This window comes from Perca flavescens, chromosome 17 (genome assembly GCF_004354835.1).
Source record: "Perca flavescens isolate YP-PL-M2 chromosome 17, PFLA_1.0, whole genome shotgun sequence".
Lineage (NCBI taxonomy): Eukaryota > Metazoa > Chordata > Actinopteri > Perciformes > Percidae > Perca > Perca flavescens.
Genome location: NC_041347.1, coordinates 10,380,208 through 10,395,113, shown reverse-complemented (window position 1 = coordinate 10,395,113; position 14,906 = coordinate 10,380,208). Strand labels below are relative to the sequence as shown.

The following is a 14,906-nucleotide window of genomic DNA, read 5'->3' as shown; positions in this document are numbered from 1 at the left end:
ATTATTAGCATTGTTGCAATAATGTGTAAACAGTATCCCCATTTTGTAGCTGGTCAACATTGAACTAGCATAAACTAAGTATATTCTTGAGTATTTTAGAACTACAAGCTCATTATTGTGTATGTAAAAATATGCAATACAACAGAATCTACAGTTGAGACATAAATAACCTTTCTGGAAGTAGAGTAGAAGTATAAAGTGGAACAAAATAAAATACTCAAAGTACTGAAGTATTGTATTTTACAAGAAATTAATACAAATTTAAGTAGGTTAAAAGGCTGTGTGTGTGTGTGTGTGTGTGTGTGTGTGTGTGTGTGTGTGTGTGTGTGTGTGTGTGTGTGTGTGTGTGTGTGTGTGTGTGTTGACAGTCAACAGAGTGTTTGTAATGGAGGAACCTGCTCAGATCCATCCTCCTGAATTACAGAATAAAATGCTGGCAGATGGGAAGCACAGACAGACAAATTATTCTGTCTGTCTCATTTTTCTCGGACCACCAAACAGATCAATTATTTATTTCATATGTGGTCCCAAGTAGCCTGCATATGGAACATTAATGCATCCCACATACTGTGATTCATTAAAACCCCAGCATTGATTAACACCATTTCAGACTAACGTACTTCTAAAATATAAAAGGAGAATTTCGTACTTCACCTGTTCACAAACTGCTTTCCAAATCTCAGATGGTGCAATAATCTGTACACCATCTTGGAACATATTGTTTGAGAGCCCTAATCCCTCGAAGTGCTGTTAAAATCCCTCAGGTTACAGACCACACTTCCACTTCTGTTGCCTCAGGCTAATCTCAGATTATGGTTATTATCACACGGAGACCAGTGAAAGGGCACTTCTTGGTGTCTTATGTAACTTAATAAAACCGAATGGATTTATAGCCAAGCTGCTTCCTAAGATTCTACTGTATATCTAATTCATAAATAAAGACACACGGCAGCTAAATATAACAATGATTGAGTCACAATTTATTTTTTTATTTTTTTAAAATTTGGATTATACAATATAGTGAGATACGTTTGCATATACAATAAGTAAAATGTAAGTACAGTATTATAAAAATGAATTGGTGCTTTTCAGAAACATTTGTAGTTTGTAGATTTATTAAATTGCTAATACCTGACTGTAATTATATTCCATAATTTGTCAATAGTCTGTTTAAATCAAAGCTTTATTAAGAGTTCAATCACCAACACTAGGTCATTGTTAGGTGTGATTTGACATAGTTGGTGGGAATGTAAGTTTAACAGGGAAATAGCCACAAATCTTAGCCCTTTAAAAGTTTGTTTGCACTGTCAGCTGTGGTGAGTTGTGCTACCAGATGGTAGACTTTTGGGGTTTGTGACACATGGCCCTGAGTGAAGCCACAGCCCGATAGCCCAGCCCAAGATAATTGGAATTTCATTAAGGTTTTGTTTGTGTGTGGTGAGTGTGCGTACATATATGCCTGTGTGTATGTGTGTGCTGAGAGTGGGTGTTTATGAGTCTACATGGGTGTGTTTCTCTACATGCAATATTAAGGATGGGGGGTGGGGGCATGGACTCCACCTGCTGCCACCTGTTCATCTGCTCCATCTTATAAAAGCTGCTCCCTCACTGTCTCCAGGATCACAGACACCTTGGACTCTTTAGGCTGTCCACTATCTGGAGTTACAAAATACAGAGGACACACACATCTTGGACATCAGCCCTGCTGTAACATTAAGGAGACCTCTGAGGAACCCTGAAGCTGAACTGGAAACTTCTCTAATAAATCTGTTGACTGGAAGCTGAGTCTTTCTGACCTGAGGACATATACCGGTTTGATTCTTCAACCAAATATCATGAAGTCTCGGCGACCCAGCTGCACTGACTCTGGATCCGAGTCCTCGGAACCAGACTCCAAGAGCCCGGAGAAATATGAGACCGCGACGAGGCGCCGGATGGCCGCCAATGCCAGAGAGAGGAAGAGGATGCAGGGCTTGAACACAGCCTTTGATCGCTTACGTAAAGTGGTCCCCCAGTGGGGCCAGGACAAAAAACTGTCCAAGTATGAAACCCTGCAGATGGCTCTCAGCTACATCATGGCCCTCAACCGGATCCTGACAGACGCCAGGAAACACAACTCTGCTCCTCACAGGCAGTGGCTGGACCTGCAGTTTGACTGTGTGCAGCCTGAAAACTACCCGTGCCTCATGAGGTACGACTCTCCCACTGATCAGGACTACATCCACTCGTCCTTCTCGTATCAGTTCGATGGCCATCAGGTCCACGGATAAACTGCTGCCAATTGGTAGATAATCAGTCATGTTGTTGGATGTGAGTGACAATGTGAATATTTCTCCTTCAATCCAGGAGACAGTAAATACATTTGTATTGCATTATTTTATTTTATCTAGTTTTTGTATGTATGACTACAGAAAGACTTCTATTTCACTTTGAAGTCGTTTTTATTTTTCCCAGCAATGTTGAGCATTTTTTTTGTTCAAAGTATAGTAGCAATGACAGAATTGTTGTTGTGTCGTCATAATGACCACTAGATTGTACTGAAGATACAGTGTATTTGTTTCTATCAGTTATTTTGATACGGCCCTAAAATGTTGTGCAATGTTAAATGGATTCTGAGAAAATCATTGTGGTATTAGTTGCATAGTCAAAGTCAAATTATGTAACTATTTTGTCAAAGTGTAAGTACGTGTTTGTGGAGTTGGAAAATCAATGTTATTTTTTACATGCAGACCTCTATTTTGTTGAATTATAGTTTCTGATCAAAAATAAAAACAAAATAAACTATTTTGTATAAAAAAAACATTTCTCTTGTTCTTTATTATCTTTTATCCCAGTCATACGCTTATGATAATAAAATATGGAATATTTTATATGTATGTAATGGGCTTTATACAGTATAATCTGTATACACATAAGATGGTTTATACAATTCTACAATACAATTCAAACTATACAAAGCTGATTCCTTACATACATTTTCTTTTGCATCATCAAAAACATTTATAGTTGTAAAATATAAATATAAATCCTAAGAACATTTTACTGCATATGCATAATTTTCTCATTTTAACAAAAACATACTCTCATTATTAGAAAGCTCTTGTATTTTAACCCTCATAATATCCCTTTGTCTCCTCTGTGTGGTATTAAATCAACTAATTTACAGCACATCCTTTGTTTTCTGTGTGTCAAGTTCTCAGTAGGAGCAATGGCAGGCCATGTCTGCTGCGCTGCCTCGCTCCGCTCCCTGGGGAATCAATCCTCCTTTTGTTCTGAACTCCTGTTCTCCGAGATAAGACACTTCAACATGGAACCAAAATCAAGTACAAGCATTCAACAAATTCTTTTCTCAAATGTTCTCTGAAAAAGAACACATTTTACAAGTATTCTGCTACAGTGCAGTACAACGTATCTGTAGCCGTGTGGGCTCCACAACTCTCCATTGTTGGGAGCCACACTACAGATTTAAATGGCAATCATTAGCCACTGAAAAGTGATTGTTACAGATTTGAAAAAGTTTGAATGGTGGCACAAGCCACAGCAGGTTAAGGAAGCCTGTGTACCAGATCCTGCCACGGCTTCAGGGGGGGGAGCAGAAATTAAACTCTATTGTGGGGTAATGGCTGTGTGTAATCGCTCTGTCCACAGCCGCTGAAGCATGAACGCCCATAGCTGGACCCAAACTATATCTGCATTAAGTATAAGACAGCTACAGCAGTGCATTAACTGTACTGTCCAGCTGCTAAAATCTTATACACATTTCATTAGCCTGCAGTTTATTTAAGCTGTAATATTTGGAATTATGTGTTGTTTTTAAATGTCATATTCCTGTTTGGTTCTGTTTGCTTTAATGCAAATTAACAATCACATAAATACATGCAAAGATAAATATGTCCATAAATATCATATATCAAATTATAGAAAACAATAATGAAACATATCATAAGTATTCCTTATTTTATCTGCTGAACTGATATTTTATATCAGCCAAGAACACTTAAGTACACGTGTGATAAGTGTTAAACAAAAAATTAGGTGCCAAACACTGATACAGATGGTCATAATGATTCATATGCCACGGCGAATGTTTGCATACTTAATAAATGCTTTCTGACAGTTGGCGTGTTACAGATGAATAGATGGCAGAGTCAAAAGTGCGTAATGGTAATGAGGCTGAGACCCTCAGTGACACCGCAATTACACTCCTCATTAATTCAGCCACAAGCCGCAAACAGTTGGTGACAGAAAATATAATTGACATGCAATTGATTGATTTCCTCAATAGGAGCACGTTATTGGATGAGTTGTTAATCAATTGTGACAACAATGTGCTCAGCATGGAAGTAATTGACGGGGCAAAACCAATTCAATTGTCTTTTAGCTGCTGAATTATTCAGCCTCCAACATAGCTGGATGTTGTCTTTTATAAGACATTTCCAGCATTAAAGGTGGGTATGTGGTATTGTATTGTACAGAACTATAGAATGTAGGTCCTTACATTTGGCAAATCTTCACTGCCAGTTTGAAGGACGGTTGTTAATATATTTTCTGGTTATTTTTAATGCTATAATAACATCTACCAAATGCCTTGTCTATTGCCAACATGAAGACATTTTTTTTATCTCAATAGTCTCAATAGCAAGACCAGGGGACCAACAGCTCCTCCCTCAAAAAAGCTTATGTCATCCACTCTTTATAATCATCCCCTTCAGCAGGTGTTTAGAAGCTGCCTGCACTGCTCGGCTTCACTTTCCTCTCTGACTTAAACACTAACAGTCCACACAGAGACACACAGGTGTCTGACAGTATGAAGTGTCGGAACAACCGGGCCGACAGCCACCTGACCGGGCAGGTGGAGTTGAACAGCATAAGCAACGGCGCCTGGGTGAACCAGGGCTACTGTGGCTCCCCTCTGCCCCTGCCCCGAGCTGTCAGCACCATCTACAGCCCCCAGCCCATTGTCCAGGGCTCCATGGACAGCATGTACAAACCGGACATTCCCGGCCCATTTCCAGAGGAACCACCATCCACTGGCCAAAGCCTGGTGAAGAAACAAAGAGGCTGCTGCTCTTTTATCAAAGGTAGGAACCCACTCAGCTGAGTTTACAACTGTATTTTTTTTTTGTTGCTATAACGGACATTTGTACAGCTAGTTTATATATAGTATGGATGACACCTAGACTCGCCCTATCTCACTGGAGATTTTGTTTGGTACTGGTCCAGTCTGGGTCTGTAAAATCAACTGCTATGCCTCAATATTCTTTTAACCTAAAATGTATGCGGACCTGCTTGTTGGCTAATCAATTTAGGTCAACCCAGGATCAAAGTCGATACCCACTCTGCATTAAAGGTCTTTAAAAAGCGTTCTTGACAATAAATAATTTTGTATCATAATGACATAAAACACCGTAATTTGTCTGTAGGCTTGTGGGGGACAACATTGACTGAAAACACCTCAAACAACAGAGAACTGTTTGTCCGAACCACGCTACGAGAGTTAATGGTCTATCTGGTGTTCCTGGTGGATATATGCCTCTGTAAGTATTCTACTATCCGATTCTATCAAAAATGTTGCTTTTTCAATATGGATGTCTATTCCTGGCACTTGTGGTAGTCTCAAAATTCAAGTTCAAAATCATGATCAGTACCCGGGTCAAACTGAATTTGTATTAATTCTTAGATGAAGTACAGTATAACATGGTAAAGTGTTTGTCCTTGAAAACTTTTGAAGGAAAGTTGTGAAACTATATTTAAGCTTAATTTTACACCTACTTTCCCAAATTTAGAATATATTATGAACCTTTGAATTGACATGCAAGCATGAAAACTACTTCTAAATACAGTTTTTTTTTTATTAATGGTCCATATGCGATGGGATAGTGAATTCACATCTGTCTCGAACGCTAAATGCTGTTTGGTTTTCCTGTATTTCTTTACCTTATGTCTGCTTTAGTATATTTCAATCAACTATTTGTTTTTTAAGCAATCCTGTTTCCTTGTTGAAGTGCTCACCATTTGACAGGGTGTTACTGTATAGGGCACTTTGGACTGTTGATTTACTATCAAATGCCCCTGCCTTAATGCCTACCACAAATGCCCTCCCCATCCCTCTGCTGGAGGTCCATTGTCCAGCTGAGCATTGGGAGTGAAAGGGACATGGGTTCTGCTCCTTTGCCTTTTAGCGATAAGAGCATTTGGCCTAGCCTTTGTTGCTTTGTCTCGGTTAAATTGACATTGTTTGAAGAGGCTATTTGCGTCAAGCCAGCGTGCTCTCTCTTCAAACAAATTACGGCCTCTAATCTGGATCTGTTTGACTGTAGTGACATAGCCAAACAACAACTCTTCAATAAGGCCTTGCGTGTCTGCTTCTGAGTTGTCTTATCTTGGACTGTTGAATGGAGCGACATTTAGAGCTACGCCTGAGCAAAGCCAGATAGGAATCAGTTATTGGTCATTAACAATGTGATAATGTTGTCTTTCAGTGACATATGGTATGACCAGCTCGAGCACCTATTACTACACTAAAGCCATGACGGACCTGTTTGTGAACACAGCCGGTAACAGTGGGGTTACGTTTCAGTCCATTGGCACCATGGCTGACTTCTGGACCGTGAGTTTATCTCCATATTCATTTCCTCCATGTTTGCCACAGTGAGAAATCACTGAGAAATGAGAATATGAAATTTCTTTTGTGTGCAACTCAAAAACTGCATCCACTCTCTTTTTATTTGTATATTTTAACAGTATGCCCAGGGCCCATTGGTGGACAGCCTCTACTGGACTACATGGTACAATAACCAGTCCCTGGACAGCGGAGACCAGTCCTTCATCTACTATGAGAACATGCTGCTGGGAGTCCCTAGAATGAGGCAGATCAAGATCATGAACAACTCCTGCAAGGTCCCCAAAGACTTTAAAGATGAGATCACGGGATGTTTCGATGTTTACAATGACAAGAAGGAGGATGACATTAGCTTTGGTCTAATCAATGGCACCGCGTAAGCCGCTCACTATTTTCCTTACAGGGTAACTTTGGGTATGCAGTTAGATTGGAGAACTACAGCAAATGTGTCTTCTTCCTCTGCAGCTGGACCTACCACACAGAGAAAGAAATCAAAGGTTCTTCTTACTGGGGATTGCTGACCACATACAGTGGAGCGGGATACTACCAAGACCTGAGTCGCACCAAAGGGGAGACCGCCATCATACTGCAGGAACTGGTGGACAACCTGTGGCTCGACCGAGGAACCAGAGTAGCATTCATCGACTTCTCCACTTACAACGCAAACATTAACATGTTCTGTGTCATCAGGTAAAGAGCACTACTGACAACAGCAACTTCACCCATTGATTGATACACATGCATTGGTTGACGAACATTTCATCCCATCTTTCAGGTTGGTTGTTGAATTCCCAGCAACTGGCGGAGCTATCCCTTCCTACCAGATAAGAACAGTCAAACTGATTCGCTACATCACCAACTGGGATTACTTTATCCTCGGCTGTGAGATGGTCTTCTGTTTATTCATTATTTATTACGTTGTGGAGGAGATTCTTGAGCTGCGAATACACAAGCTCTCCTATTTCAAAAGCATCTGGAACATACTGGATGTTGTTGTCATAATGGTAAGAAAATGTCCTTCTTATTTGATTCAAACATGTCCTTTTCCCTGATTGTGCTTCGCATCAAAGAAGTAAAATGATTTTCCTTCCCAGCTCGCCATCGTTGCCATTGTATTCAATATTTTCCGAACTGTCAAAGTGGACAAGTTGCTTGGCAAACTGCTGGAACAACCTGGTATCTACGCTGACTTTGAATTTCTGGCCTTCTGGCAAACACAGTACAACAACATGAATGCAGTGAACTTGTTCTTTGCGTGGATCAAGGTAAAGTACTTCTTTAAAGACATCTTTCACTGGAACGCATTCCTGTGCAGTGGCTCGTCCACTAATTGGAAGATTGGCAGTTCCTCCAGTCCGCATGTTAAAGTGTCCTGGGCAAGATAATGAAACCCCAAAGGCTGAAGAATTAGATTAGATTCTGATAAGCAGCCTCTGCCATCAGTGTATGAATGTGTGTGTGACTGAGTTAATGTGGCATGTAAAGCGCTTGAGTGGTTAGAAGACTAGAAAGACATGTACCATTAATTAGTTAGGAAAATGATCGGGCTCTAGCGCCATCCCAAAGACTGTGTTTGTCTTCTCGTCCTTTAGGTTTTCAAGTACATCAGTTTTAACAAGACCATGACTCAGCTGTCCTCCACACTGGGTCGATGTGCTAAAGATATCTTGGGCTTTGCCATCATGTTCTTCATCGTGTTCTTCGCTTATGCTCAACTTGGATATTTGCTCTTTGGAACAGAGGTTCAATCTTTCAGCACCTTCGTCAAGTGCATGTAAGGGGTGTTCCAAACAGTGGCTCAGCAGGAAATATTTAAATAGGATGATGGAGGAAAAATGAATTAATCAATCCTATTTTCTTTCTGCAGCTTCACACAGTTCAGAATTATTCTTGGAGACTTTGATTTCGATGCCATTGACCGCGCTAACAGAGTTCTTGGGCCAATCTACTTTGTCACCTATGTGTTCTTTGTTTTCTTTGTTCTACTGGTAAGTCATTCTGCTACACAAGATGCTTGTGGATAAAGATGATATTCTCATTATCTCTTTATGTATCTGTCCCTCAGAACATGTTTCTGGCCATCATAAATGACACATATTCTGAGGTTAAGGAGGAGCTCTCATCCCAAAAAGATGACCTACAGTTTACTGACATCATCAAACAGGTAAAGGCAATCTGATTCATGTACAAAATAGATACATCTAAGGATGAAGTTTTTCAAGAGTTACAAACAAAATGTTTTTTTTTTTTCTTTGTAATTCAGAGCTATATGAAGACATTTACGAAGTTGAAACTTAAAAAGGAGAAAATAACAGATGTTCAGAAGGTGCTACAGTCTGGATCCAGAGACATTGAATTCAAGGACTTCAGAGAAACCTTGAAAGAGTAAGTGACAGAATATCAAAAAGAAAAGCATAAGCTAACTGTAGTGTTTAACATAACCCTCACCTGTCCGATGATCTCGTAGGATGGGACATGCTGATCATGAAATTTCTGCAGCCTTCTCACGGTTTGACCATGATGGGAACCAAATTCTAGACAAAGATGAACAAGCGAGGATGAAAATCGAGCTGGAAGAAAAAAGGGTTTGTGTCTATACAGTTTGAAGTGTTTCTTATTGCAGAGTTTATCGGTGTTTTAAACCCCCGTTGTCTCCTTCCAGGCAGCGCTGCCTGGAAGGCACTAGGATTAGGCAATGGTTATGGTTAGGTTAGGGTTAAAACGCAATCGCCCGGGATGGGCGCTGCGAGGGGCACGGGCACAAGGGGACCACAGGTGTGATTAAAACACTTTAAAACCTCCTTAAAAAGCCAAGTTTGGTTGTATAAAAAAAATCTGTTTATAAGAAGGCCAGATATTAAAGGCAGGTAAAAAGAACCACTGGACAGGACGGACAGCGGGAGAATAAAACTTTAAATAAAAGGTCACCTCCACACCTGCCCTGGCCTCCCTCCTGGAGACATTACAAAATAAGTACAAAAATATAGAGTTATGAAAATAAATGCCCCGGCGTCGCAGTACAAAAAAGATTCTATCCCAATCTATCTCCACAAAAAAGGACTACAAAAATTTAAAATGTCTAAAATACTATCTTGAAGTCGATTAGGCAATGGTTATGGTTAGGGTTAAGGTTAAGGTTAGGGTTAAGGTGCCTTGAAGTCAACGGTCGCAGCTCTGCCTGGAAGGAGACGTTGGGGGCTTAAAACCCCATCGAGCGAATGCAGACAAAGCGGTCTTATTACAATGGTTCCATTTGTTTGTCAGGACGCTCTTTGTGCTGAACTTAACAATCTTGGAACGACTTATGGGAAAGAAGTACTGGAGAAGCCTCCTGTAACATCCAATGAGCAGAAAAACCACACTGTTGATCGTGAACAGTTTCTAAGGTGAGAAGAATTTTTACATTTTACCTATGAAATGTCTTACTTTTTCTTGCCTTTAAACAAGAGGAATGAACTTCATTACAGTAGACATTAACCAGAAACTGAATTACCTTTCTCTCTCCATGAAGACTGGCCAGACAGGTTCGTCAACTTGAAAGCTCTGTGGCAGGCCTTACATCCAGGATTGAGTTGATCGTGGAAAAACTGGGATTACAAGAGAAAACTAAGGGAGACAAAACGGCAAGGAAACTGACTGTAGCCAATAATGATGTGAGTATGGAAATAGGTTAAGATTTTCTATAAACTTTATTGTATGCATGAAATGCTTTATTTTTTTAGGGACTATCAGTTCATGGAGTACACTGAAAAGTATATTAAACAACTGTGTTGTTGATAATGCAAAATGGGCTGTAATATGAGGAAAATGTCCAATATTTTGAACTTAAGAATATGAGACCCGACTTTCTTAATTCTATTTGTATTGAATACAAAATGTTTCATCACCCCTGTCCAGAGTGATGACGCTGCCTCAGATGGGAGCGTCCTGGTGTGCGTGGACGGAGGGACCAAGGCCGAGATGTCATCAAGGAAACCAGCAGTTTACACCGACTCCACATACAATTGTCATATGTGATTAACCTCTGAGAAACAGAATCATGGGTTATCTGGAAGTCAGCTGACACACGTCAACAACGTTTTGTGCTTCACTACTTTCCAATGTTCAAAGTCTGTTCGAATCAACGGATTCCTCGTGGGTGAAACTCACAGTTAGGCAGTCAGATCAACAATAAGCTGCTGCCACGATGACATGGCACATACTCAACACTTTCAGCTGCTTTTCACTTAGTTACCGCCACTCATTTCATGGAAATATGTAAGTACTGTATAAATATGTTTTTGAAATTCCTTGCCTTCTAGGTGACACAAGAGCTTATATAATAAACTGGTTTAAGCTCAGATATGTTAGACAACAATGTATGTTGTAGATGAGATTATTAGTTGTGTATTATATTTAAACAATAGGTAAGAAAAAATAACGTTATGCAATATAACCAATATTATACAGTGCATATGCCACCTTACACCTGACTAAGCTGTTTGCTTTGCTTTAGTCATTTAATGTTTATGAATGTTCAGGTTCTATTACAGTTGCTCAAAAGCTATCAGCCCCATGACTTTTATTTAAAAAAAAAAAAAGGTAATTCGATTGAGAACAACTTTTCATTTGCAACGATGACCTGTCTCATTTACACAGTTCCACATTCATACCTGGAAGTACAACCAACTGACTGTAAATATTAACAGCCTATGGTACCTGGCCACTGAGCAGCTCCCCTGGAATGGTTCGAGGTTATGGGCCTTGCTCAAGGGTACCTAACCACCCACATTTTATCCTGTTGGTCTGGGGATTGAGCCAGCAACCTCCCGGTCACAAGGTCGCTTCGCTAACCTTTAGGCCACCACTGATCTGTGAGATCCACAAAATACTTGCCGAATTATGTTTATATGGAATACACAGATCATTAATTATCACCTTTGTACACGTCCTGAGCTGCCAAAACCTCATGTTGTAACAAGAGCAAGTGTGACATCCCTTCTTTAAAAACATATTTCCATATAATACAAAAGAATTGGATCTGAGAAGCATTATCCCACTGGACCTGATGTTTTTATGAATTCATAATTTTGTTTCATACCTCCCAATAAACAAAAATGGAAAAAAAAACACATTTGAGCAAAAGTTTTTAAAAAACGACATGCCGTCTAGTGTATTTGACATTCAGAACCTTCTTTACGGTGTCTGTTAGAATGACTGAACATGTTAGTGCATTTATGCTTGGCTGTCAGAATTTCTTTATTAGTGTCTAATAAATAAACAAATATTGAACGACCAGGTTCAAATGTTTCTTTATTTGAAGTCACTTATTTAGTTTTCCCATTTAAATGAAAAATTGATTTCATCCTTTATTATTAAACATCACTTCTATTGTGCAACTTATTTGTATTACTGTCATAAAAGCAAAATGCTGTTACATTCAATATTTTAAGCAACAAATGTATTACATGTCATAAGCATGCAGTTCAAGCTGAAACATCACCTGCTTCCTGCTACGTTCTAAAAATGGCACACAAACTTAAAAATGGGAAAAGGGAAAATCCACAATGGAAAAGAATTTAGATTTGTAATGTAGCCTCTGTAAATAACACAGTTTGAATTTACTGACACATCAATTAAGGCTTATTCATAACTCATATTACTGAAATTTAATGATGGCATTTCTACCTAAAGTATGTACATTATTTCTTAAGTTTCATAAAGATTTGTGATCAAGGTTTATATTTACACTCTCAGCCCAAATGACCCCGTCTGTACACAAAAACATCCCCCGGGTGTAATAAACAAACTAACAAAAACATGATCAAGTTTGTCGGCTAGTAGAACAGCAAAAGGACAGTGAGCTTACAAGGAGTGTAATATACTGTACAGAATGGCACATGCGCAAATACAATCCAAATGGCAGGACGTCTTTGTGAAAATCCTCTTGTCACAATTTGCCAGTTCTTTTTATTAAATAATTTACCTGGAATATACGGAAATATTCTGCAAATACTGAGAAAAATTTCTGAATACACTAAGAGGCAGAAAAGGTGCCCGCTTCCCTGACAAATCAATGACATATTTAGGAAACCTTTCACTTTTATAAAATAAAACCATCGCAATTTATAGAAAGCCTAAAACATTGGACAGTTTGTCTTTAAACAAATAAGGGACTAAAGAACAGCATTTTTAATTATGTAAAACATGATGCAATAGCATATGGGGCTGGTTTTGGTGCTAAATGAAGTTTATTCGCAAAAACTCTCCCAACCATTAGAAAGAAGTTACTATAAATTAAATGAGGTTATCTTGAAAATATTAAAAGATTCAATATCTTTCCAGGAAACCAGCCCCCAGAATCGGCACACAGAGTTAGTTACCTTTACAAAGATTGAGGGTTAAGCTGTTTTTACAATACTTTCTTTATATAGTGAGCATGTGCTATAGCCTTTACTTTGAGACACAGGATTATAAACGAGTCCAATCTAAGGTGTAACCGAAAATCCATCAGAAGTCTGCAAAGAACATGCTGATCACTCCTATACAAAACATGAAAAATCAAATCTTTTTTTTTTTTTTTCTTCCCATTTAGAGTTGTGTGTGTGACATTTTTCTTTGTACACAAAATTTACCCAAGAGATACCATATCCCACTTATATCGGTTTTAAAGCCACAGTTGTTTATACAAATAGTTTCTTCACATATACTAGAAAGGTAAACTACTGTTCCAGGGCCTCTATTCACAAAGTATTTTTCATTAATATATCAAAATAGGACTGAATTTGTAGCTATGAGCTAAACCTAAGCCCAAACAACTTTTAGTAGGTTGGTTCATTCTTGCGGCTCAATGCAGTGTGTAGCACAAATTCATGGTGACCAATCATACCTGCTCAATCTGTGCAACACTGGCTGTGTTCAGAATCACACACAGCCAGCCGACTGATGGAGTAGGAAGTAGGCAGTACGCAAGTATACAATTCCGAACACAGCCGCTGTCATCACTGTATGCCTTTAACTGACCTATATAACAAAAATCAACTTAATCAATGCATGAGGACTCAAGTGGTGTTTTGTATTCCGTTGTATAAAATGACAGAAAAATGCCCCAAGTATGACAAGTAAATAAACATTTTGACAAGTCTGTAACAAACACCGAAATATAAAAAAACACATTGGCAAACTGAGACCGGATATTGCTGTAGTTTTGTTCCAGTGAGCTGCTGGAGTAATAAGATGGCTTATAGTAAATGTGCTTTTAACTCCACTAAAATAGCGTGGCTGTTATGTTTCGGTTTACATTTCTGGATACATTTTTGCTCATGTTTTGAATATGGGAGGGTAACAATTAGTTTCTGAAGGACTCAACTTTTTGATTGTTTGGCCCATTGGTCAACTTATTCAGGGTATGATATGAGGCATGAAATGGTCTCTTGTTTCTGTTAGGATAGCTGTAAATCCTCTTTGTCACATACTGGGTATGATTTTCATGGGACCAAACATTCAAAAAGTTGGCCAAAGACAGTTGTTTGGCTTTATTTCAGATGCCTAAGCACACTTTTCCATAACCAAACTAAATTATCATCAAATAAACTTTTTAAAATTTCTGAGTGAAATGGACACTGTCATTTAAAACATAATTGTTGAACTGGTTGTTTAGAAGCAACTATTAGCTACAAAGGCTTTTTGAATATGGCCCCTGCCCTTCTTCTACCACAGCAGCTATCCAGGTGAAAGAGTGCTGTGTGGTCTAAAAGGGTTGACGAAACCCTCATGGTACTACCCTTAGGTTAGTGCTAGCTCACTGCGTTTGGTAGCCAGCCATGCTGAAATTGGCCAGGTTGGACATGACAGGACCGGGTGGAGCTGCAGCCTGGGCTGACTGAGATCCAAAGCCTTCCACCCAGGCTGGTGACTGGGACTGCCTGCAAAGACGCCATAAATACCCAGTTAGTACGACTGTGTTCACTGCATACAAAGACCAACCATGTTGTAAAATAAATAAATACATGCTCCCCAGAATGGAGGAAAATATCTCCTCTTTTATCTTAGAAAAACTGTTTTAGAGTAGAGTGTGGCCAAGGCACCATCCATCACCATTTAGGATGGAGGTAAGTCTTCTGGCCTGTGACAATATAGTCATACGAAAGGTTTATGTATGAATTTAATACATTCTAGTACAACTCACTCTACTCCAAATCCTTGCTGGTTCCACGTCTGGCCGTACATGCTGTAGGAGGGAACTTGCCACCCATTGGTCACATACTGCCCATACTGCTGCTGCTGCTGCTGCTGCTGCTGCTGC

The 14,906-nt window shown here is 39.3% G+C and overlaps 3 protein-coding genes across 5 annotated transcripts in view; 2 read left to right on the top strand and 1 right to left on the bottom strand.

The window, feature by feature from the left end:
- The first annotated feature begins 1,835 nt into the window (after window positions 1-1,835).
- Window positions 1,836-2,270, top strand: atoh7 (atonal bHLH transcription factor 7). The gene has a single exon (XM_028604188.1). The coding sequence runs from the start codon at window positions 1,836-1,838 to the stop codon at window positions 2,268-2,270; it is 435 nt and encodes a 144-aa protein (XP_028459989.1).
- Window positions 2,271-4,807: 2,537 nt separating this feature from the next.
- pkd2l1 (polycystic kidney disease 2-like 1) lies at window positions 4,808-10,639 on the top strand. The gene is made up of 15 exons (XM_028604186.1): window positions 4,808-5,081; window positions 5,424-5,537; window positions 6,483-6,610; window positions 6,745-6,998; window positions 7,088-7,312; window positions 7,398-7,626; window positions 7,717-7,887; window positions 8,215-8,396; window positions 8,490-8,610; window positions 8,688-8,786; window positions 8,886-9,007; window positions 9,090-9,207; window positions 9,887-10,008; window positions 10,134-10,275; window positions 10,520-10,639. The coding sequence occupies exons 1-15, from the start codon at window positions 4,808-4,810 to the stop codon at window positions 10,637-10,639; spliced, it is 2,421 nt and encodes an 806-aa protein (XP_028459987.1).
- A 1,258-nt stretch (window positions 10,640-11,897) lies between these two features.
- tial1 (TIA1 cytotoxic granule-associated RNA binding protein-like 1) overlaps window positions 11,898-14,906 on the bottom strand; it is a 12,311-nt gene continuing 9,302 nt past the window's right edge. For all 3 annotated transcript variants that reach the window (XM_028603422.1, XM_028603423.1, XM_028603424.1), the window contains 2 exons: window positions 14,790-14,906; window positions 11,898-14,526 (listed from right to left, as the gene is read on the bottom strand). The exon at window positions 14,790-14,906 is cut by the window's right edge and continues 59 nt beyond it. In XM_028603422.1, the coding sequence (XP_028459223.1) occupies window positions 14,403-14,526; window positions 14,790-14,906 (241 nt within the window). In that variant the 3' untranslated portion in view covers window positions 11,898-14,402. The remainder of the gene's footprint in view (window positions 14,527-14,789) is intronic.